At 38.5% G+C, this 24,974-nt stretch overlaps 1 protein-coding gene across 1 annotated transcript in view; it reads left to right on the top strand.

Annotated features, from left to right (window-relative positions):
• The window catches only part of EFCAB3 (EF-hand calcium binding domain 3), a 37,424-nt gene extending 16,615 nt beyond the window's left edge, over positions 1-20,809 (top strand). The window contains exons 5-12 of the mRNA XM_036755640.1: positions 5,858-5,931; positions 8,162-8,305; positions 10,327-10,398; positions 12,048-12,168; positions 14,813-15,009; positions 15,348-15,532; positions 17,776-17,895; positions 20,359-20,809. Of these exons, the coding sequence (XP_036611535.1) occupies positions 5,858-5,931; positions 8,162-8,305; positions 10,327-10,398; positions 12,048-12,168; positions 14,813-15,009; positions 15,348-15,532; positions 17,776-17,895; positions 20,359-20,688 (1,243 nt within the window). The 3' untranslated portion in view covers positions 20,689-20,809. The remainder of the gene's footprint in view (positions 1-5,857; positions 5,932-8,161; positions 8,306-10,326; positions 10,399-12,047; positions 12,169-14,812; positions 15,010-15,347; positions 15,533-17,775; positions 17,896-20,358) is intronic.
• The last annotated feature ends 4,165 nt before the right edge of the window (positions 20,810-24,974 follow it).

The raw sequence follows: 24,974 nt of genomic DNA on the forward strand, positions 1-24,974 counted from the left end.
TCTTTATGTACTTTATCTAATCCTGCTACTCTTGCAAGTTTTGTTTTCTTTTCCACTATTTTCACTTCTTCAATCCAAATGTGGTTATCCATTGTCATTGATGGAGAGAACAGTTTGTTATAATAATACAGATCTTTTCCATTTTCTATCTGTTTCTTTCCCTCCTAATTGTCTGTTGAGTCATTGTCTGTTCTTTTATCTATTTCCATTTTTTCAGTGTCAGTAGTTTAACTAGATCATGTTAGTTCTAACTGCTTACTGAATATTCTCATTTTTATTCTTTTAACTTGGTATTGATTTTTATTTTTCTTTGAATAAGTCTATATTCTGACTCTGCATAGACACCTGATTCAGAAATGATTTTTCCATTGATAACAAGTCCTTTCCTATTGCTTAAGATAAAATCAGTTTCACTTTTTGGATGTCACTTGCTGCTTGCCATGTCCATAACCTACTCATACTCTTCTTAAAAAAAATATTCATAATATATAGCCTTGAGGCTCTGTCTAGTCTAAAAGCCTTTGGCCTCTTCTATTTCCTACCTAAAAATATTTTTACAAAACAAATATCCTGCAAACATTCTAGTTTAATGTCTAAGAATTTTATATTTTAGTAACACATCAAGAAGAAGGTAAAGCTGGTAGCAACCACCTTTACACAAAGATGGAATGGATATCATTGCTACATAACCATATTTTCCAATGTATTTTTCATTCTCATCTCCTAGGCCCACCTTTGCATAAAAGATACCTAGTATTAAGGTATATGTTGACTTAATTTGGAGGATCTGGTAGAGTTCTTAGCTGGATTGCTCTGCTTCCTCATTCTCTACAACTAATATAGATCCCTATGCTGTAGTTACTATCACATTGGTCTTTTTGCAAATGCTCATTGTGGGCATGGTGATATGAGATTAACAAATGTCCAGTGAAATTATATTTTTTGTTGCTTTTAGGCATATTATGTCCCTAGCAACTTCCAAGCTTCCAAAGCATGGCTCAGCTTCAATCTACTCTAGTTAATAGCCATGAGCTTCCAATCACCCTGAATTTTACTCCTTCCCAGATCAATTGTCATTGAATTATTTGATTTCACATCTTACACACACATACAAATTACTTAAAACAGAAAATTGTGACATTGAGAGGCATACAATAATAGCTCACAAAAAAACATTACCATCGCTTTCACATCTGTTCTAAATGTGCTTCCTGAAGCCAACCTGAAGCTTCTTCCTCAGAAGCTGTATTATGATCTCTTTATACTCCTCATGAAGCCTCTATTCAGTGGGAGGAGAAAATAGATAGTCTTGGTGCCTCTTCATTTTTTCCTGTTTCCCAACATTGTGAGAGGAAGAAATAGTTCATTCACTCACAGAGAGTAGTTGAGAACCTTGCTGCAATTCTTGGAGTACACTGGCCCTCTCAGCGTTTCTCAAATGATTATAAAAACTTTTAATGCTCCTGACGTCTGGCTCTGCTGTGTTCACTCCCAGGCAATCTGTATCACCACAACATTACTATCTAGAATCAGATAATCATAGATTTAGGACTACAAGGGATCTTAGAGGTCACTGAGTTCAACCCCATGGTTTTACAAATGAGGAAACTGAGGCATTGAGAGGTTAAGTGATTTGCCCAAGGTCACACAAATTCTAAGAGTCTGAGATTGAATTTGAACTTAGGTCTTCCAAGGCCAACTCTCTACTCACTATACTCTATCAATATTTGACTGCTTGCTACTATAGGTAAATACCTTCTTGTCTTCAGATTGAAGGAAAAGAGAGATTCAAGGAAGATGTCTTGAAGCTGCTATCTCTCCCCCTCTTCTGCTTTCTTACCAGTGCCTTTTTCTGCCTTCTCATCTCTTGCCACTCCAAGGACGTTCAAAAGCATCAGAGGACATGTAGCTCAGACCATTCTCCTACAGTGTCTTCTAACCCCAAAGCATCATAAAAATATGACAGACCCAATCTCTACAGAGACATTACATGCTGAATTTTGTTAAAAACCACTCTTTTAATTGCCTTCCAAAGAGAGACTGTGAGCCATCCTTCCATTTATTTCTAACTTTGTCACTAACTCGCTGTGTGATTTGGGGCAAGTTACTTCTCTATTCCTCCATTTCCTCCTCTATAAATGATGGGATTTGATCTGATGATTTCTAAGAAGCCTCCCAGCTCTAACAAGCTATAGTTCTACACATCTGTGTAAAGCGTCTCAGCAGTGGTTCCTTTTTATAAAAGAAGATTTTTATATTAATTGAACAACAGGCATTTATTAGCTGCTTAATTCAATATGTGCCAGGAACTACGTTAAGTGCTGGGGACACAAAGACAAAAACAGTCCCTGACCTCAAGGAGCTTATATTTAAATGCAGACAACATGTAAATAACTAGGTACATATAAGACATAACCAAAAAAATTTTAAAAAATTAAAAAAGACATATGCAGAAAAGATGAAAGGTAATATGGGGTGGGGGGAGACGCTAGCACCTAGGGATCCTGAGAAAGTGAGACTTGAGCTAAGGATTTAAGAAAGCCAGGGAAAGTAAGAGTTAAAGGTGAGGAGGAAGAGCATTCCAGGAAAGAGGGGCAGCCATTCTCAGAGGAAGACCACAATGTACGTATGTATGTATGTATGTACATGTAGCTGTGTCCTCTGAAAGTCAGCTGTCATAGAAAGAGAAAAAAGTTATGACTTAGGGTGATGACTCTGGAATAATTGATTTTTTTTTTTTTAATGTTTGAGCAACAAGCCGTATTAGCTAAATTCCAAACCCCTGCAGTACAGGTTATTTAAATTGTCCTGCACCGGGACTTAAAGGCATGTGTGTAGGCTTAGTGCCCTCTGGTGGCCAGAGAAGGCCATCCATATGTGCAGCTTTCTGACACAAAGGTACCAACAGAAGGTTCAGGGGAATGTAATATCTGCATAATTCAGATATTATATTCCCTCATTGGATAATTGATGGAATGACCCACTGTAATCCTCTAGGCTTAAGGAAAACAGCACAAATTTGAACTTCTTACATTTCAGTGTCCTGACTGCAGATGTTGCATGTGGAATACCAAGTTACAATTATGTCACCACAACTGCACCACTAGAAACTTTTATTCATTGTTAAGATAGTGTCAGGCAGGGGCTCTGGACTTGAGGTCAAGAGACCGCAGTTCATATTCTAGCATTGATTAGCTGGATAATTTTGAGCAAGTTACTCTTTGGGCCTGTTTTCTCATCTGTAAAATAAAGGGGGTTGGACTAAATGGCCTTTAAGGTCTCTTCCAACACTAAATCTGTGATCTTATGACCTCAGGAAAGTCACTTTACCTATCTGAAACTCAATTTCCACATTCTAAAAATAGGGATGTTATTACTATCTCACAGGTAAGGAAAGTGCTCTATAAATTTATACTGCTATGTTATTACTTATGGCTATATCCTTATCTGATAATCATGATACTATCTAGCATTTATATAGGTCTTTAAGGCTTGCAAAGCACTTTACATATATTATCTCATTTAATCCCTACAACAACCTTATTAGGTAAGTGATGTTACTATCTCCATTTTACAGATAAGGAAATGGAAGCCCAGAGAGATAAATGATTTACCCAAGGTCACACAACTAGAAGTTTCTGCTGTAGGATTCAAACTCAGATCTTACTATCTCCAAATCCAGTGCTCTATTTTCTACACCACTCAGCTAAATCTAAGTCTAGGTGTCTAATTAGCAAAAGAGCAGTCTTACATGCAAGTGTCGTGAGGTATCTGCCACTTCAGATCACAGATCCTAGGATACAACCTCCCCTGGAAGTCATAATGTTAGAAGACCTCTCTGACCCATTTTCTCAGGTTATCCAAAATCTATGGGAACTCAGATTGGCTCATATCTTGACCTGGACATGGGAAAGTCACATAGCCAGAGGAGAAACTGCCTAAAGAATCTAAGCCATTCATAACCTGTAAGTCAATGATGATGGTGGTGGTGATGATGATGATAATGATGATGACCCATCAGCACCATAAATTATAGGGTTTTGTGGGGAAATCGTACTTCCATGTCATGCTATATGCAACAAGACTAAAAATTGTTTGTATGAAAGCATTCACTAGAAGCTATATTGGGGTTTGGAATTGATTCTCATACTGAAGACTTTCAATTACTGGTTGACTAATAAAGGAAATATAACTACATGGTATAGTTGAACAAAGATAAAGACAAAGAAGGCTGGGTTCAAAATCCATACCAATTTTTCCAAACTATTCTAGAAGAATAATTTCTCAGTGGCTGCAGACTCCTTTTAACAACAGCTCAAAAGTGCTCCTTGTTCCATCTCAAATTTTTGCTCCTTTGATTATAGCTTTAAGGCATTTATTTCTTTGGAATACTCAGACTGCCAGACATTCATTTATGACAATGGCTTCGCATCTTGCCTCAGTACAGTTAAATTGGTGGACAATTTATTTGAGCTCTCACCATCTTGTTTTATTACTTTCAAGCTCAATAAATGATCATGTTGAAAAAGATGATAACTATAAATAATGCCCAAAACTCTTAAGGATTCTCATCATTTGTCTTGTTATTCCACATCCAGTAATGAGTCTGTCCTGATAAACTTCTAAGGGGATGACATCTCAAGACTTGCTTCTACTTTCTCCATCTAAGCTTATCAAAAGTCCCATGAGAGAAGCAAGAACATATTCTATATGGTGTTCTAGCTGCACTCACTTTTTCTCTCTTTTCACTGAGTATTTTCTAAGATCTGTGGAACTGAACCAAAGTAGGTTCCTACCCCTGTAAGAGAATTCATACGGCCCACTCAGCCACTATAATGCAGTCCATATGGCCATATGACATCCGGAGAGCAGATATGCTGGTGTGGTATCAGCATATTGATCAGCTGTAAAAGTGTTCCTCCCAGGATAACATTTCTACAATGCAGCAATTAGGTTGCTCCCTTAGAGTCATCTGGCAATAATATTTAACTATGCCTATCTCCTGACCTAGAGGTTTACTAGAGCCAGAATATAACAACGACAATTCTTCTCTAGCCACAGTCCTACTAAAGTAGAGTCACATGGGATTGCTACAACTACCAGGTACATCACACTTAAACATGTTCACAAAGAAGGCAACGCTCATTTGCCTTACTAGTTAAAACATTATGTTAAGATACTACATTTTAGAGCTGGAAGGGACCTTAAAGACCACCTAGTCCAACTTCTCATTTTAGAGATGAATAACTGAGGCTTAGTGACTTGCCATGACTTGCCCATGGTCAAGGTCAGGTATCAAGTGACAAGAGTAAGAATTTGAACTTGTGTCCTCTGATTCCAAATCAAGCCTCCTTTCCAAGGTACCAAACTTCCTCCTTGGGTAAATGGGGAGGGATGTTACTCATATCTGCCAGCAGCATCTAGTGACATTATTCCCTTTGAGTTCCTCAATCTTTTACACTCTTCAAAGCTATCATGTGAGTGTAGGGAGAGCACAACGCACAGAGTACTGTTCATGGCAATAAAGTTTCTCTCCCCCCCCCCCCCAGTTTGAAGACCTACCCACCTTTATTTCTGTTACTGACACAACATGGATCTCCCTGAAGCTGGAAACATCAATTGGGGGCCACAGTTGAATGCATTCTACCTTCAGCCTGTGGCCAGGCATCTGTGTACTCCCTCCCTTCCCATCCTGTGTAGACAATAGGCTAGGGACCTGCATAATCTGACCCTGGGGAAAAAAAAAAACTAATCCTGCTTAATGGTTTCTTTCATTCCCACAAACTAAACTGGTGAGGGCAACTAATATCCTCTAGTTTCTAGTTTGTTTTTAATCTCTCACTATATCTCTACACAGGGGTAAAGATTTCCAAGGCATTCTTCAGGATCATGTTAAACACAAAGAGCGATTAACTCAAGGACAACTAGAAGGTAATGTAATTAGAGTTTAACCATCCCCAAAAATGAGGTCCTTAAAATATTTGCTGTTTTTCCAAGAAATATTCTAGGATATCATTTGATGTCAAAAATAGAGTATTTTCCTATTTTTAGACAAATCAGTAACATGGGGGGGCCAGTAAAGAGAGGGAGTGATATAATAGCCCTATTGCTGGAAACTTGATAAGTAATTTAATCAGATTAGATAAGAGAATGGTACAAAGTGCAAATCAACAATTCTCTCAGTTCATCTCACGCCTACTGGGCTAGATCTTCACTATTTCTTGCCTTCTACTTCAAGGTTAAAATAAATACAGTGTTCAGATGTTTAAATAAACCTCCTGACTCTCATAGCTCAGGGAAGAGGATGGATTTGAGTCACTCATATTGGCTGGGGGCTAGATTTCTTGTTTGTTGCTCTTAATTCTGACAGAAATTTGTATGCTACTCCCTGCTGCCTCTCTGAGGTACTGGCTTAGCCTACGGGTACCCCATTTGCTCTGCTGCTCATACCTGATGGAGGCTTTGTTAGGAACATGAGAAGTATCTTCACCCAAGGCAGAGGTAGGCTAGAGCATGAAGAGAGCCCTTCCCTGTGGCTACCACCCCGCCATATTTTTGTGTGTCATCTTCACCTTGAAAATCTGGTGCCCAGGCATCTATGAGACCCTGGGAAAATCTTTAGAATTTATATACTCAATCATGCTTTTAAAGTCTTCTAGGGGATGTAGTCCATAAGGAAAAACAGGCTTATTGCATGAGTGAAGAAGAAAACAAAAGAAATAAAATAGAATATCCCTTTAGGTACTTCAATATTTCAAAAGACCCATGATTTTACCCTGTAAATACTTCCACCATTGGCATAGACTGCAATCCATCTACACTTTAATAAATGGTCTTCAAGAATTATTGTAGAAAAAAATGTTGTCACCTAGTAACCAGCTTGTCAGTGAGTCCCTTTGAACTTTGAAGATGATAGACTAGCCTTGTACTCAAAGCCTTTGCACTTCAGTGGGCCCTGCTACCAGCAGCTAGGTGGCACAGTGGATAGAATGCAGTGCCTGGAGTTAAGAAGGCTCATCTCCCTGAGTTCAAATCTGGCCTCAGACACCTACTAGCTATATGACCCAGGGCAAGTCCATTAACCCTGTTCCCTTGGTTTCCTCATCTATAAAATGAGTTAGAGAAAGAAATAGCAAACCACTCCAGTATCCTTGCCAAGAAAAACCCAAAGGGCGTCATGAAGAATCAGACCCAACTGAATAACAACAAAACAAAAGGCCTTGCTATAGCTTGCATTCCTTGGCCTAGCCTTAAGGGACCCAGGATTACCTTCATTCCATGATGAGAAATCATAAAGGTCCAAACTTTAAAATATGTATTTATGTGTGTGTGTGTGTGTATATATGTATATATACACCCACACATATGTTTGTATATACATATATGTATATATGGTTTTTTATATATACACACATGTGTATATTTCTAAAAGAAGGGCAGATATATGGGGCAAATGCTAACCAGTGAAATCAAGTGGGATTGTTGTATAAATATGTGTAAAGTCCTAGGTTGTCTCTTAGAGAAGAAGCAGATTATAAAACTGTGTCAGACTGATAGCAATGTTTCTAAGGGGAATAGGGTACATCATTTAAATGTAAAGTCATCTTTATCTTCAAGGCATATGAATGTGGCTATAAACCAGGAGCATGAATTTAAATAAAGGTTGAGTTTAAGTAAACACTTGAGCTTAAATAAAATTCCTGTTTCCAGGAAGGTTTAGAGAATATGATCATCTACTATTGTTCCCATTCTGCAATTTGAGAAAATATATAGGGCTGATTTTAGTTTGAACCAGTTAGCTGGGTACTTCTTTTGGTGGTGGGTAGTATTTGGGAGCGGGATGGACATTTGGTTCCCTTTACTTAAAAAAAAAAAACAAAAAACTGGTGTTTGGTTTGGTTTTCAGCCAGGGATTGCAGCTCATTCCAATTTTAGGTTCATGAATCACTTCAAATCTCCGGGAAGGACATTTTGTCCTCTTCCTGTTAATGGGTTTTCTTCAACACTTCAGAACACAATTTCGAACCAGCTGTGCTTATATTGTCTGGCTTAATTACATTAGCATCAACTAGGACATTTGACTTTAAAAAGCATATAACGTCCTTTCTGCTTGACTAGTTGCCCAGTCCAACTAACCGCTGGATTGATTCCATGTCTGTAGCATTCCTGGATGCCTATGAGTGTTTTGAGAAGGATGAAAGTGGCTGCATTGATACACATGGATTACAGACCTCTGCAGCTAAATTGGGGATTGAGCTAACAAACCAAGAAATCCAGGAAGAACTTGAGTTTGCTGATATTGACAGTAAGTACTTAAACTTCTAATTATATGTCCTTGATAAAACCTTCTAATGTGTTTCTTTAGCTTCTCTGAGTGCCTAAATTGATTAGTGGTGGTGGTAGTAGTAGTGGTGATAGTGGTAGTGGTAGTGGTAGTGATTATGGTGGTGGTGGTGGTGGTGGTGGCAGTTACAATAATAAGCTTATTTCAAGCCTAGGAGTAATAAAATGGCCCCTCAGCTCCATGTGGTTCCCTCCTCCTGCTGCCTTAGGGAGTTTATAGCAAATAAAAATCAGGAGTACAACCACATTTGTTTTGAGCCTCCAACAAGGAAAATTCCCAACATTTAAGCAGAAGTTTGACTCTGTGTATATGTGTGTACGTGTGCATGTGTACGTATGTATATTACATTATATACTGTAAAATTATATATTATATACTAACATTATATTATAAATAGGTTATATATATTTAAATGTTATATATGTCGGTACACACACACACACACACACACACACACAAACAAGAAGACATCTAATCTTCTATGACAGCACTTTAAAAATTTTTAAACTGCTATCATATCCGTTCTAGGCTGAAAACATCCCCATTTTCTTCACTTTATCTCATTTGAGATGGCTTCTATTCTATTTACCATCTTGGTGATCCTCCTTTGAGTATAATCCAGTTTGCCGATGTTTCTTCAAAAACGTGGCTGATAATGATAATAATAACAGCATTTATATAGCACCTACTATGTACCAGAAGTTTGTTAAAAAATTTCATGTGATCCTCACAACTCTTGAAGGTAGGTGCGATTGTTATCCCCATTTTACAGTTGAGGGAACTGAGATAAACAGAGGTTAAGTGGCTTCCCCAAGATCACACAGCTAGTGAGTATTTGAGACTTCATTTGAACTCAGGTCTCCCTGACTCCAGGTCCAGCCCTCTATCTACTGTGCCATCCAGTAGCCTAGAACTGAACATATTTCTGTAGGTCTTGATTAAGAGAGTACACCATATCACCTCTCTTTTTCTGGATAGTTCTATGGGAGTTGCTAAGTAGCACAGTGGACAGAGCATTGGACTTGGAAGTCAGGAAGACCTGAATTCAAGTCCTACCTCAGGCACATTAGCACATTATAACCCTCCCTTAGCTTCGATTTCCTCATCTATAAAATGAGAATAACAGTAACATGTGCCTTACAGGGTTGTGAGGAGGCTCAGATGAAATAATATAAATAATATGCATAAATTGCTTTGTAAACCTTAAAGTGTATATACACGTGAGTTATTATGGTCCTCCATTAATGCAGCATGAAACCACATTGCCTTTTTTTTTTCAGTTCAATAAACATTTCCCAAGCTCCTGCCCTCTGCTAAGTGGTATGCCAGGTGCTGCCGCGTCGCACTGCTGACTCGTATTTGAGTTTGCAATTTACTAGTCCTCTAAGAGGTCAGATCCAGCTGGATCTCCCCCAGCCTTGTACCTGTAAATTTTAAAAGATAAATACAGGAATTCATCTCTGTTAAATATTACAAAGGGGAAACTGAGACAAGGATTAAGGAACTTATCTAAGGTTATAAGGAAAGAAAGAAGGGAGGGAGGAAGAAAGAGAGGGAGGAAATGTTATTTATTAAGCACCTGTTATGTGCCAGAACTGTACCAAGCCCTTTATGATTTTTATTTTATTTAGTCCTCCCAAGAACCCTGGGAGGAGGGTAGGTGCTATTATTATTCTCTTTTTAGAGTTAAGGAAACTGAGGCAGACAGAGGTTAAGTGATTTGCCCAAGATCACACAGCTAGAAAGTGCCTGAGGCCATATTTGAACTCACTTCTTCCTGATTCCAGGCCTAGCAGTCTGTATGCTCTGTGTCCCATGGCACCACTTAGCTGCTACCTGTACGGCATAAAGTACTAAGAGCTGAGACCAAAAAAATTCAACTTATGTTTGGTCCAAGTCTAGTACTCTAAACAGCTTATCATTGTACTGTTGAGTTTAAAATTCTTTGTATGCTTTTGCTAATCCCCAGATTTCTATTGCAGGAGATGGAAAGCTGAATTTTTCAGACTTTCTCACTGTTTTAACAGATGATGATCGCTTTATCCAAGCTGTTGGTGAGTGAAAGTGCTACTCAACCAATGGGAAGAGAGCTGACAATAGACACTAAAATTGTACTGGGACTCATTTAGAATGCATTGACTGGGCTGTGATACTTTTGCCATTGAAATGGCTAAGCAGATTAAGTATGTCATCCAACTGACACTCTCATAGGAATTAGTATTGGAGAAGTGTGAGTCTGCAGCCCCAAACTCTTATCACCTGAGTTAGGTATTATTTGGTATTATTTGACCTCAAGAGGTGTCTTCTCTTATGCTGAACCTATTCCCCCTCCCATAAAAAAGAAAGAACAAAGCTTTCTCTTTTGCAAATGTAGAGGACAGAAAATTATCCACCTCCCAAACTGATGATACAGCAGCTGTTAAGACCAATCCTTCTCCTCCCTCATTCCAACACATTCTCAGAGAAATGAATTTTTCCCGCAGTTGAAAGGTTTAGTTTAAATGGTGGTTAAGTTAGTTGAAATAGTTTTTCTATAAATACCACAGATACCTTTTAAGTCAAATAGGCTTTTAAGGGATGATGACCTGGGAACCTAAAAATAAGTTTAAGGTTGTTTCTAAGATAATGAGTGTCCCCATTCCAAATTGGTGACTTACAGATGAACACATCTGAAAATGAACAGATTTTGTAAGCCCATCAGAAGATGGGATCGGCCTACCGTACAAACAGGAAACATTTCAAGTACTATTTTAACAGCATCATTTACACTCCAACAACGGACACGTGGACACATTAATCACAAATGATTCTTCTTTTTGTTGAAGCAACATGATATCCCTTGAGATATGTAGTTTAGTGTCTATCTTTTCTGTCCTTGTCAACATCAGTATTTACTTGGAAATTGAAGACAGTAATAGAACTATATTTCATTTTATTTAAATGTTCCTGATGCCTTTTTGTTTTTTCACACAACAACCACTTCCCTTTTACCCATGACTTTTCTGAACTGTCCTTTGTAAGAATAACAATCAAGCAAATCCAATCAATAAAACATCTGAATTTATCTTCCTGTGCCACATTCAGCACTTGTAGTCAGTCACATGGCCTCTGGATTCAGTAATGGTCATTGCACTTATTCTGAATTTAATTGCCTTTTTATGTGGCTTTTATTTACAGTTTTTAAATCATTGTGTATATTGTTCTCCTAGTTCTTCATTCTGCATTGATGTTTTATATTAAACATCATTAAAGAGGTTTTAAATCAAATTAAAAGATGTTTTATTAAAGATGTTTTATAACTCAGACTTTACATTAGGTCAAGTGAAACTACTCTCCAATTAGAGAAAATGCTCAATGTGATCCTTTTTAATCACTTCCTTTCATATTAATGAATGAGTCACTTGGTTGTAGTTGCAGTTAGAACCACAGAACCGCAAAACATCAGAGTAGTCTCAAGAGGATCTCAGAAATCACCTAATCCAACCATTTCATTTTACAAAGGAGAAAAATGAAACTGAGATGGGAAGTGATTTGCCCATGATCACATAAGCGATAAGTAAGATACATCCAGGGCTCTTTCTGCTAAACTTCGTTGCCTCCTATGTTTATGGCCGATAATTTCTTTACTAAATGAAACTGCTGAAATTATTCAAGGTAAATGGTTAGTAAAGAATGCACTCTGAAGTCTCTCTTTTCTCCTCAGTCCCAGAAACTGACCCCAACGCGGATCTTGTTGATTCTACGGGGATCCTGCTGTTTGAAATGCTGTCAAAGCTGGTAGAAACTTCAGCACTTCCCAGGAAGTGTATGGTAGACATAGTATGGTGAGTGCCCAGGGGGAAAGAATTTCTTTCTTGGGAAAAACTCTTGAAGTAACACAGGGACAAGACTACCACTTCCTTATAAACACAGGACCCAGAAGTTGACATAAAATATGGAGGAAAAGGCACCTGGAAAATGCAGAAATGCATCCCTGCAACCGATCTGGTTATAACCCAACCCTAGAGCTGTACGTCTAAGAAAATAGAGGTGGGATGGGGGTGGAGGAGGTTAAAATATTTTAGGAAGATTAATCTGGTGGTTATAGGAAGAGTCAGCATAATATAGAGACCCAACTTTCTTCGAATTGGGAAGAGCTAAGTTCAAATCCCTCCTCTAACAAATACTAACAGTATGAACCTGAACAAATCAATTAACCTCTCACTTAACCTCTAACTATCTCCAGGAAACTCTCTAAAACCACCAGTTACAGAACATGTAACAATCAGTACTGATAGAGGGAATTCTCTCAGCAGTAGTTCCCTATGCCAATGGGATAAAAGATCCAATAAAAAATCTGGTAGCAATGTATAAGCCACAGGCAGAAACTAGAGACATACAGACCAATTAGATGGCACTGGAGTTAAGCCCTTAAAAGCACCTAGAGAGTCTGAGTTGGAGGTGAGGAGAAAGTCTTCCAGGCACTGGAGATAGTCTGAACATAAGCTATGGAAGTGAGAAATGGAATGTTATGTACACAGAACAGCAAGCCAAGCCAGATTGGCTAGATCATAGGGTGCAGAAGAAAGGAGTATTATGAAATCTGGAAGGATAGGTAGGAGTTAAAACAGGAAGGGCTTTATTCCATAAAGAAGAGTTTGTATTTTATGCTATATGCAATAAGGACCCATCGAAGTTTCTTGAGGAAAGAAGTAACATGGTCAGAACAGGGCTTTGGTAAAATATTGAAGGATGGATTTGAAAGGGGAGAAACTTTTTTTCAAGTTGTACCTTTTTTATTAATTAATTTATTTTTAGTTTTAGTTTGCAACATTCGGTTCCTGAAGTTTTTAAGTTTCAAATTTTCTCCCCCTCATTTTCCTCCCCCCTCCCCACCCAATACGGCACGCAATCCGATATAGATTCTACATATACCTTCACACTAAACATATTTTCACAATAGTCAAGTTGTAAAGAAGAACTATAACCACGGAATGAACCACGAGAAAGAAGAAACAAAACAGAAACAGAAACAAACAAAAAAAAAAGAAAGCAAATAGTTTGCTTCAATCTGCATTCAGACTCCATAATTCTTTCTCTGGATGTGCATCACTTTTTCCATCATGAGCCTTTTGGAGTTGTCTTAGAACTTTGCGTTGCTGAGAAAAGCCAAGTCTACCAAAGTTAGGCATCAGAGATACCGTATGTCTTTAATCATGTACAAGATTCTCCTGGCTCTGCTCCCCTCACTCAGCATCAGATCATACAGACTTTCCAGGTTATTATGAAGTCCATCTGCTCCTCATTTCTTATAGCACAGAGTAGTATTCCATCACAAGAGGGGAGAAACTTGAAGCCAACTAGGCAGTAATTTAAGTGAGAAGTGATAAGAACCTTAACTAACATGTCAATTGTATGAATGAGAAAAAGAGGGAAAGGCAAGAGACATGAGGGAGATAAAAGGACAAGATTTGGCATCTGATTAGATTTGAGGAGAAAGGAAGAGTAGAGAATGACTCAAAGATTGCAAACCTAGGTAACTGGAAGAATGGTGGGGTCACTAGCAGAACTAGTAAAATTAGGAAGGGAGAGGATTTGGGGAAAAAGATGAGTTTCATTGTAGACATGTTTAATATGAGATGCCTGTGGAATATTAAGGTGAAAATGTGCAGCAGCTAGCTGGTGACTTCCTCCAGGAATATTCAGCAGCAGATAAGGCTGCTAGCAGGAGTAATCCAGATTGGGGTTTAGAAAAGGATAAGGGATGGCAAGATATAGAAGCAAAGAGAGTCCAGGGCAGAGAACAGCATAACGTGGAGCTGGCTAACTGTACAATCAAGATTTCAAGGAGGGGAAAGTGAGGGAGGCAAGATAGGTATTACAGTAGAAAGAGCATTGGCTTTCAAGTCAAAAGGTCTGTATTCAAAACTCTGCCTGTTCCTACCCATAGGATATTGTCAGCTAACCTCCCTGTGCCTCCTCTGTCAATTAAAGGGGTTGAACCAGATGGTGCCTGAGGTCCCTCCCTGCTCTAGATCTGTAACTCTATGAATGTACTTTTTTTTTCATTAGCATATGTACCTAAGCATCTAGGACAGTACCATGGACCCCATTGGTGCTCACTAATGGTTTGTTGATAAAGAGGAAGCTGTGTTACACTCACTGAACCACAGTGGAACTAAGGAGTGCCCAACCAATAATTTTCAGCATGACGAAGATGTTGTTTGCAAGGGAGGGGAGAAGCTAAGATGTAAGGGCAAGGGCTAAGGACTTTGGAGGCAAAGGAATAAGAAGATTTGATGAGGTTTTGTGCTTATTCTATGTAAATTGATAAGGGAATTCAATTCAACTCTATTCAACAAACATTAACTACCAAAATAAATTACAACTTGGCATCTAACATTCTTAAATTGACAGCTCAGCTATTTTTACAGGTGGACCGCTGCCCCTCTTCTTAGAACCCGTCCTGAATTATCTCCTGTGTTTCAGTTATTACCGCAAAAAATATCATGAGACTGCCAGCAGGCCACTGTGGAGGCGCTATGATGCTGGTGGAAAAAAGAGGCGAAAGTCCAGGAGGGAGTCAATTGCCCAACAGGGAACTAGCACAGCTGCCTTTGCTGATGCCTCCCGCATTGCAATAATGAGCGAGAAGGATTTGTTGAAATTCCTGGAAGAGCTCAAGAGTAAGATGGGTCACCTGTTCTTAACCAGGGGTTAAGGGAAGAATTTGTCCTAAAGGTCAGATTCATAAAGAGTAGGCCCCAAGCCAAATCCCAACGGCAGGCCTCTTCCATTCAGAGAGTCTTCTGATATCACATGTCTTACAATGTTGTGAGCTTGACTTGCAATCTTAATATACTACTGGAAGGAGACCCAGATTCTAGAGTACCAAATGAATGTAGTAGACACTGGGTCTTCCTGCCATATTGCAGAGGTGGGGAGTGGTTCCTATAAACTCTGTTTAATGTGGTTATTCTTCACCTTCAGTGATTCATACCAATCTCCTTCTTACATTTCTTAGGATGCAGCCCACCCTCTGACAGCCCATATGCTAAAATACCCATCTTTCCACTGTTTCCAAATATGGATGGGCCAGTTATGGGAAAGCCATTCAGAGATTTACAGAGGTTGGAGTTGCTGAGGAAAAAGGAGCCTTTACATTTCTTCGAAGACTATTTTTTCCATAAAAAAAACTGGAAGGCACAGGTGAGAGAAGGGTTTTATCACAATGTTAATATCACATTAAGTTAAAAGCACAGTAGAGTTGAGGAGTAATGTCAGATGTTAGGACTCCATATGACAAATATTTGGAGCAAACTGGGACATGTCTAAATGTTGGCTTGGATAGAAACACTCTGGTTGTCTGTAGACAACGTGGAGCAATTTGGTTTTTGTTTTTTTGACTAAACCTATTTGCCTCTGCCTTGTTTCCCTCTGCCAATGCCAATCTGCATCTGCTCTGCAACTTACAATCTGCAAAAGTTGCCTGGTGCTTAGACAAGTGAATTAGTTTACTTGGGTTGCTTAGCCAGTATGTGTCAAAGGCAGAACTTGAATCCAGGTCTTCTGACGCCAAGGCTGGTTTCCTATCCACTTTTACACCATAAAAATAAAATCAATAGCTTACATTTTTATATATCCCTTTACAATTTATTAAATTCTTGCTTTCATACCTACTATTTCATTCTACCATCACAATTCTGGAAGGCAATCGGACCTAAATATAGTTCAAACCCCTAAAAAAAGTTATCTTTGAAAGAGAAACATTTATACAGGCATAATCTGGAAAAGAATCACACAGAATTACTGACTTGTTCACAGGCAGCTGAATGGTGCAACGGATAGAGTGCTGGGCCTGACATCAAGAAGACTCTCATTCCTGGCCTCAGACACTAGCTATGTGACCCTGGGAAAGTTGCTTAACCCTGTGTGCCTCAGTTTCCTCATCTGTAAAATATGCTGGAGAAGGAGACAGCAAACCGCTCCAGTATCTTTGCCAAAAAAAGAAAACCCGAATGGGGTCACAAAGGGACTGAAACAAATGAACGACGACAACACTGACTCACTTAGACAGTGTATTTTTTTTTCTAAAAAGCAAATAAGCTTCTGCCATTCAGAAATGTAAGGATCATAAATTTTAGAAAGGATCTTAGAGGTCATCAAGTCTAATTCTCTTATCATCAGATGAGGAAACTGAGGTTGAAAGAGTTTAAATGAATCACCTAATGTCGCAGAGATAGGCAGTATCTGAGGCAGGACTTAGCATCATTCTCCAGACTCCCTATCTAGCCCTCCATCCACTGCATTGCCTTGCTGCCTTTAAGAGAAATAAATAAGGCCACATAAGGCAAGTTAAAGAGAACCCAAGAAATTTGGGAAATTTGGAATGCCTAGGAATTAAGTACAAACTCTTTTCCTCTCCATACCACACTTATCTCACTGCTTATACTCAACCCCCCAGACTCAGGCAAATCCAGACTCTCTGAAGATGGAAGGAAGGAGGGAGGGAAGGAAGGAGGGAGGGAAGGAAGGAGGGAGTGAAGGAAGGAAGGAAAGAGGGAGGGAGGGAGAGAAAGGAGGGAGAGAGAGGAAGGAGGAAGGATGGAAGGAAAAAGGGAAGGGTGGGAGGATTTATTGTAATTTTGTTGTTGTTGTTCATTCTCAAGAGGACCAAGTAAGCCCTTTACAAATGTAAATTGTGTTATGTAAGCACTTTACAAATATTATATCATTTAATCCTCCTAACAGCCCTGGAAGGTAAGTGCTATTATTATCATCCCCATTTTACAGATGAGGAAAATGAGGCAGAGAGTGCTTCAGTGAGTTGTCCAGGATCAATACAGGCCATATATGTGTCTGTGTATATATAAATATATATATATATGTATATATATATATATATATATATATATATGTACATGCATATATATGTATATGATGACTAATGGTGAAATGTATGTGGATCTGAAAGTTTTATATATTTTAAATAAGTTTTATATGGATCTATGTATGTCACTATCCTTCATGGTTATTGAAAAAGATTTAGAGGAAGTATGTCATAATGAATTAGGGCACTGGACTTGGAGTCAGGAAACCTTGGGCTCAAACCCTGCCTCAGAAAATTATGAGCTATGTGACCATTAGCAAGTCACTTAACCACTTTGTGCCTCAGTTTCCTTATCTGTAAGATGAGAAGGTTGGGTCTTGAGATACTTTCAGCTCTGCAATCTATGACCCTATGATTTATTAAGAACATATTTGTACACAGTACTACACTGGACACTGAGAACTGGACACTGGGCTCTGGATGTGCATAACAACAGTATAAGGTCTTTTAAAAAAATATAAAGAAAAAGGGAAGATCTATTTTCCTTTTATTGTAGCACTGGATGGTAATTTTGCTTACTAATTTATGTATTCTTTATTTATTTGTTTATTTTTGAATAAAGGCAGCATCCTTTAAACCTTTAGAAAATTCAAACTGGCCAGAAGAGATTATCAATATTGCTCACATGATCAAGAAAAAGCGGCAATGGACCGTAGCTGAAGCAGCCTGTCTACGGCAACAGGTAAGGAAAGATAATTATCTCCAGATAAGCAAGCACTGAAAAATTTCCTTACTTTTAAATACTGCTCCTGAAGCTCCTCTGGATTGTTTCTGATTCATATCAGTGGAAAAGAAAGGACTAGGTCTTCTCTCAGTTTAGTCCCTTATTATGAGTAAATGTATGTAAATCCTTCTCATTATAGGAAAAAATTAGCTACAGGCTACTATTATTGTAGGGACAGCTAGGTGGTACAGTAGGTGGAGTGCTGGGGCCTGGAGTCAAGAAGACGCTGACCTCAGACACTTACTAGCTGTGTGACCCTGGAAAAGTCTCTTAACCCTGTTTGCCTCGCTTTGCTCATCTGTAAAATGAGCCAGAGAAGGAAATGGCAAAACCATTCCATAATCTTTACCAAGAAAACCCCAAATGGGCTCACAAAGAGTCAGACACAACTGAAACAACTGAACAACAGCAACAAACTATTATTGTAGAGCTTTTTCACTTGCAAATTTACTAGTGTAACCAGTAGGATAATGACTGAAACCTAGGACTGTCTGAGAACTAGCTGCTCCTGGTTTGAAATGAGTAAATAATAGTAAATAAGCACTTTTATCTTCTTTTTTTTAAGAATTTTAAACTTAAAAAAATAATTTTAAACTTCTTGTTGATGCCTTTTGTTTTAACGCTATATTTGTTTCTAGATACATCTTTCCCCTTCCCCTATCTAGAGATTTTAAAAGGAAGAAAACAAAGCTGTTCAGCAAAACTATTCAACACGTCAGCTATGTCTGACAATGTATGTGATACTGCATCTACATAATGCCGATCTCTGTAATGGAGAGAGATATGTTTTCTCAACTCTTCTACAGAACCAATCTTGTTTATTATAATTATTCAGGTGTGCTTATCTTCTTGAATACTTAGGAAATCTGGTGCCCTATGGCCAAGCCACTGCAGAAGTATCTGAAATGCAGCTTTTTGCATCTCAGAAACAGATTGAGAATGAGCATAGGAGACTTACTGCTCTCCTCTGGAGGTTTTCTGTGCATTCTCTCTGTAGATTGCCCTTCCCTCCCTCCCCTACCCCTCTGAGTTTACCTGCATGCACACACACACACACACACACATGCTGCCCAGAGACAAAAACAGCAGCAATGCTCTCCAGTCCCACCTTCTAGACTTCTAGACTTGGGATAGAATGTTTTCAGCATGTGGGGAGATATGCTTCCTTCTATTACTTAGCCAAATATTACTGAGCATCTGCTATACTGTGTATGGGCCATGGATGGGAGATATAAAGTGTAAGGGGAGAGGAAACAAGCATTTATTAAGTGCCTAATCAGTTCCAGGCCTGGTGCTGAGAGTTTTACAAACAGTTTTACAAACAGTCGTTTGACCCTCACAACAACACTGGAAGGGAGATGATATTATGATCCTCATTTTACAGTTGAGGAAACTGAGGGAGAGAGTGCTTAAGTGACTTACCTAGGATCACACAACTAATAAATGTCTGAGACCACATTTGAACTCAGGATTTCCTGACTCCAGGCTCAGAGTATTTGCTGTGCCAGCTGGCAGAGACTAGACATAGTCCCTGCTTCTGTGGATTTCTAATTGAAAACATACATGTGTAAATTTTGCTAATGATACAAGACAGTCATGTGAATGGTGCAGACAATTGGTACTATTTTCAGAAGTTCAAAGGAGCCTGTGGATGGAGTGGGTCATGAAAACTTTCACTGAGAAAATGGAATTGGAGCTATCTTAAAGAATAGATATTATTCAATGAAAGATTATGTTCCAACAACACACCAAATAGACTGTTGGAACATGGCTCCATCACCAACCTTCAAAAGAGGCTTTGACTAAACGGACAAACTCCAGAAGGAAGTGCAGGCAAACAGAACAGTTTTGAAAGTAACATGTAAAATTTTTGATATATACTTTTTTAAAAGAAACAAACAGTAGAAAATGAAGATTTACCTATAAAAGTCTCACATAGAATATATGAATTTCATATGGAATTCTTTTTGTGCATTCTGCTATGTGAATAGAAATGTCCTTTTTTGATATTAAGAATAAAGTAAATTAAAATAAAATAAATATAAATAAAGTTAAAAATAAAATTTAATGGATAGATTCATTGGCATTAGCCAATAGGACTGGTTTAAGAACATGATCCCAAGAGGCAGTGGGGAGAACTGAAAAGGAGCTTAAAATTAGCTTATACATTGGTTTAAGCCCTAGCTCTTCCATCAACCTACCATGTGACATTAGACAAATAAAATTCTCAGGGCCTCAATCTCCTTATCTGTAAAATGGAAGGGTTAGTCTTTAAAGTCACTCCTACCTGAGAGTCTACAAATTTCCTTTACTCTGATTTATTTCAAGTTACAGTATTTCAAAGTACTGAATGCTGTCCCTATCCCTATCTATCTCTCTTTCAAAGTATTCATTTCCAATGTCTAACTTCTCCTTTCACAGGTAAAGAAAGCCACTGATGCATACCATCTGGGAGTTGCCCTTGGGCACCGGAAAGATATGCTCAACTTCTGGCGCAAAATTCGAGGTGATCTGATTGGGCTAGAATCTGGAAATGAGTCCTTTTATGATACCTTCTCTACTTACACATGGTCCTGGAATGTTTGCCAAGAGTTACTTTCAAGTAAAGATTTAAAGTTGTATGATGCCGGAACGAATAGATATTCCCATACAAGAGCCCTCTTCTCTTCCTTCCCATACATTACAGAATCTGACATAGAATTAGGAAGGAAAAGGAAAAGGAAGAGAAGTCTGAGAGGACAAACACAGTGAGGCTGCTACGTTTTCTAAAAACAACACACTGTAGGCTACTTTTTCATAGTTTTCAATGTTATGGTTTTGTCTAATACATTCTTATCAGCTGGAAATGAATGACATCTTTTGAATCCTGCCCAATAAAAAAATAAGCATAAACAGAAAAATGACTTTCCTTTCCTGATAGAATTATTGTTAAGTAATTAGATAGCCATTTCATTCTTCTAGAATTCTTTTTTAGGTTATGGAGCATCATCTAGAATGCTTCCACAAAGCAGATGGCCATCTCCTACTTTACTCAAGTGCCTTCCTGTTTCCAAACCTTTGCCAAAGTTATCGATTTCTCCCTACACAACACAGATGACACACTGGAACTGCCCTCTTCCTCTTTGACTTCCAGTTGTCTTTCATTTACAATAAGACTAAATTCAAGGCTACCAGCATCAACCACTGACAGCATCAAAGAAAAAAATCACTCAGAGACAGATTTGAGACCAAAAAAGAAAAAAAAAGGATCCAAGACACAAATAAATTTTGCTTTATTGAGATGGAAAAAAATTCATTGTCCAATGAAAGCAGGGCCCCTTTGTTCCATCTGTGAGTTGAAATGGCACAGATTATGATTAAGGAGCACAATAATATTGCTAGTGCTGGACCTATAACAAGGAAAATGAATCCATCATGAGTTGTGAAAATAAGAGTATGCTAGAGCCAGCTCATAAGGGCTCAGGAAAGCTGATTGTTAAATTTTCAGTGTGAGCATTTATACTTCAGAAATAGGCAAATGCTACAAATCAGGGCTTGACTTAATGTTTTGTTGACTGACCATACTGAAGAAAGTGATGGAGAAAATGTTAACGATAGCAGATTAGGGGCAGCTAGGTGGCCCAGTGAGTAGAGCACCAGCCCTAGAGTCAGGGGGACCTGAGTTCAAATCTGACCTCAGACACTTGACACATTTACTAACTGTGTGACTTTGAGCAAGTCACTTAACCGCAATTGCCTTGCCTTCTCCCCTCCAAAAAAACAAAACAAAACCATAAAAAAAAAATAGCAGATTAAACTTGTGAATACAGGGTGGGAGTGCGGGATGAGGAGGGGGGAGTGCCAGTCGTTAAATATTTACCATCAGACCCTTGCCTAAAAACCCCTTTTGGAATCACCACTAATGTGTCGATCTCCTGCTATCCTGTTCTTTGCCCCACTTTTGATTTTCACCACAATACAGTCTTAAGCTCATATAAATGAATGAATTTGATGCTAGGGACCCAATTCAATTCAACCCACATTATTATTAAGTGCCTCTTACATTCTGCTAGGTTCTGGGAGAGAGAAAAAGATGAGTCAGTCAACCCTCACGTGTTTATTAAGTGCCTTCTCTGAGCCAGGAGAAGCATTAGCCATAGGGAGGATTAGGAAAGTCTTCACCTAGAAAGTGGTGTTTGAGCTATCATAAAGGAGGAGAAAATAAAGGTTTTTACGAGGCAGAAGTGAGAAGGAAATGTATTCTAGGCATGAGATATAAAAATATAAATGTATTGATTTATTTCTATTTCAAAAATAATATTATTTAGATAATAGATTTAGATCTAAAAAGAGACCTTAGAGGTCATGTGGTCCATTCCCCTCATTTCACAGATCTGCAAACAGGAAAGTCCACCGACTTTCCCAAGATCCCAGGTAACAATTGGGAGAATTGGGATTCAAACCAAAGTCCTCTAACTCCAAATCCAGTGCTTTTTGCAGTGCATTCTGCTGCCTCACTTATTAGTATACATATTGTTTCCACCACACAATATGTATGCTCTTAGAAATAGGAATTATTTCAGGGGTGGGGAACCTGCAGCCTTGAGGCCACATGTGACCTTCTAGGTCCTCAAGTACAGCCCTTTGACTGACTCCAAACTTGACAGAACAAATCCCCTTAATAAAAAAGATTTGTTTTGTAAAACTTGGACTCAGTCAAAAGGCTGGACCCAAGGACCTAGAAGGCTACATGTGGCCTCGAGGCCACAGGTTCACCACTCATGGACTATTTCATTTATGCCTTTGTATCCCCAGTGCCTAGTACAATGCTGATTGTTCCCCCACCTTATCTTTATTATCTTTCTATCTATTGGCCTCCTCCTTGCTATACATTCATGTCTTCTCTATCCTTAAAATAACAACAACAACCTTCTACCAGCCCGGTTAGTTTTATCCTTAAATCTCCTACATTTCTTGGTTAAACTTCTTGAGAAAGCCATCTGCATTAGTTACCTCCATGTTTTCTCCTCTCTGTCTCTCTGGGAAGATTTGTAGGAATGGGTGCAGAGGGAAATAAACAGAAGTAAGAGAAAAATATATGTAATAATTAAAACAATGTAAATTAAAAGTCTCATGGTTATGGAACTTTTAATGTATAGACAGGTGGATATATGCCTACTATCCACAGAGCCTAGCCATGAGTTAGATTACAAAGAACTCTTTGTCCTAACCCTAGTGTAGGTATGTAAGACTTCATAGTTGCTTTAATCTAATTCCACTCTCAGAAAACTAAATGAGAATCTACTTTTTAATTGTCCAATTCATGTTGGTGGCAACCCTCTCTCTTCCTCAATATTTCTCCTCTTTTGACCTTTTTAAAAAAAATACCATGCTGTTAAACTGTGAGCATGGAGAATAACTAAAAGAAACTAAAGGACATTGAACTCAACTCTGAGTAACAGACAAGGTGTGAATGTTTCAGAGAAAAGATGATGAGAGAAGCATTAGCTGCCCCACCTCCTGCACATCATGGTAAAGCAGTGGGAGCCTGCTATGATAGAGTATTGTATAAATTGTCAGACACAATCTCAGTATTAGATGTTATTGCTTTTTGTTTTTCTTTGTCACAAAGGAGAGTTCATTCTCAAGGGGAGGAATAACATGACTGTGAAAGTACCAGATACCAGAAAATAAAACATACCCTATTCCCTAAAGGCAGAAAACTAGGGAACCATAAGGACATAATAGTATGTGCATTGCCAAATATTATTCCTGTGCTAAATGTTTTTGCTTAATTATTTTTCTTTGTCACAACATTGGATTCAATTGTGGTGTAGGTAGTTAAGGGACTATGATGTAAAGACAAAAGGAATCAATAAAATGTATTTTTTAAATCCTGTGTGTGCCTTTCCTGTACTTTCTTTTTTAAAATAATATCTTATTCTTTCCCAATTGCATGTTAAAACAATTTTAAACATTTGTACTTTCCTGTACTTTCAAGAAAGACATGCTTGATCAAACAAAGCCAATGCAACCAAGATTAGAAGGGAAGCAGGAAGCTGGGAAACAATTTTTAAAGTCAGTGTCTCTGATAAAGGTCTCATTTCCAAAATATATAGAGAATTGAGTCAAATTTATAAGAATACAAGTCATTCCCCAATTGATAAATGGTCAAAGGACATTGTGAACAGGCAGTTTTCAGATGAAGACATTAAAGCTATCTATAGTCATATGAAAAAATGTTCTAAATCACTATTAATTAGAGAAATTCAAATCAAAACAACTCTGAGGTACTAAATCACACCTATCAGATTGGCTAACTTGACAAAAACAGGAAAATGATAAATGTTGGAGAAGATGTGGGAAAATTGGAACACTAATGCATTGTTGGTGGAGTTGTGAACTGATCCAACCATCCTGGAGAACAATTTGGAGCTATTCCCAAAGGGCTATAAAACTATGCATAGCCTTGATCCAGCACTACCACTTCTAGCTCAAAGAGATCATAAAAATGGGAAAAAGGATCCACATGTACGAAAATATTAAAATATTTACAGCAGCTCTTTTTATAGTGGCCAAGAATTGGAAATTGAAGGGATGCCCACCAACTGGGGAATGGATAAATAAACTGTGGTATGTGAATGTAATAGAATATTATTGTTCCATAAGAAATGATGGAGGGATGTACCGAAGCTCTCTCACAAATTCTTTCAGATACCTCTAAAAAAGTGAATCTAAACAAATTTGAGAGAGGTAGAATCTACTAACACAGTTTGGCAGATTTCCAGCCCAGGAGAGTTCAGAAGGTTGACAGGAAGGATCTGTTGCACCAGGCTGGGAGAGCGCCAAGTGCATGCAAGCCTATGCCTAACCATAGCAGAGTGGGAGCAGACCCCAACAGGCTGAATTACCCACTGCAGTGGCAATCCCCAAACCTCTTAGTGCAGGATGGGAGTCTATCAGAGCTAAGTGAGACAGAAGCACAGAGCCTACAGCTGCAGCAGCAGCTGCTCCTGGGGCTATCTGCCCACAGACTATATGTTTGAAAGTCACCTTCT

This window comes from Trichosurus vulpecula, chromosome 4 (genome assembly GCF_011100635.1).
Source record: "Trichosurus vulpecula isolate mTriVul1 chromosome 4, mTriVul1.pri, whole genome shotgun sequence".
Classification (NCBI taxonomy): Eukaryota; Metazoa; Chordata; class Mammalia; order Diprotodontia; family Phalangeridae; genus Trichosurus; species Trichosurus vulpecula.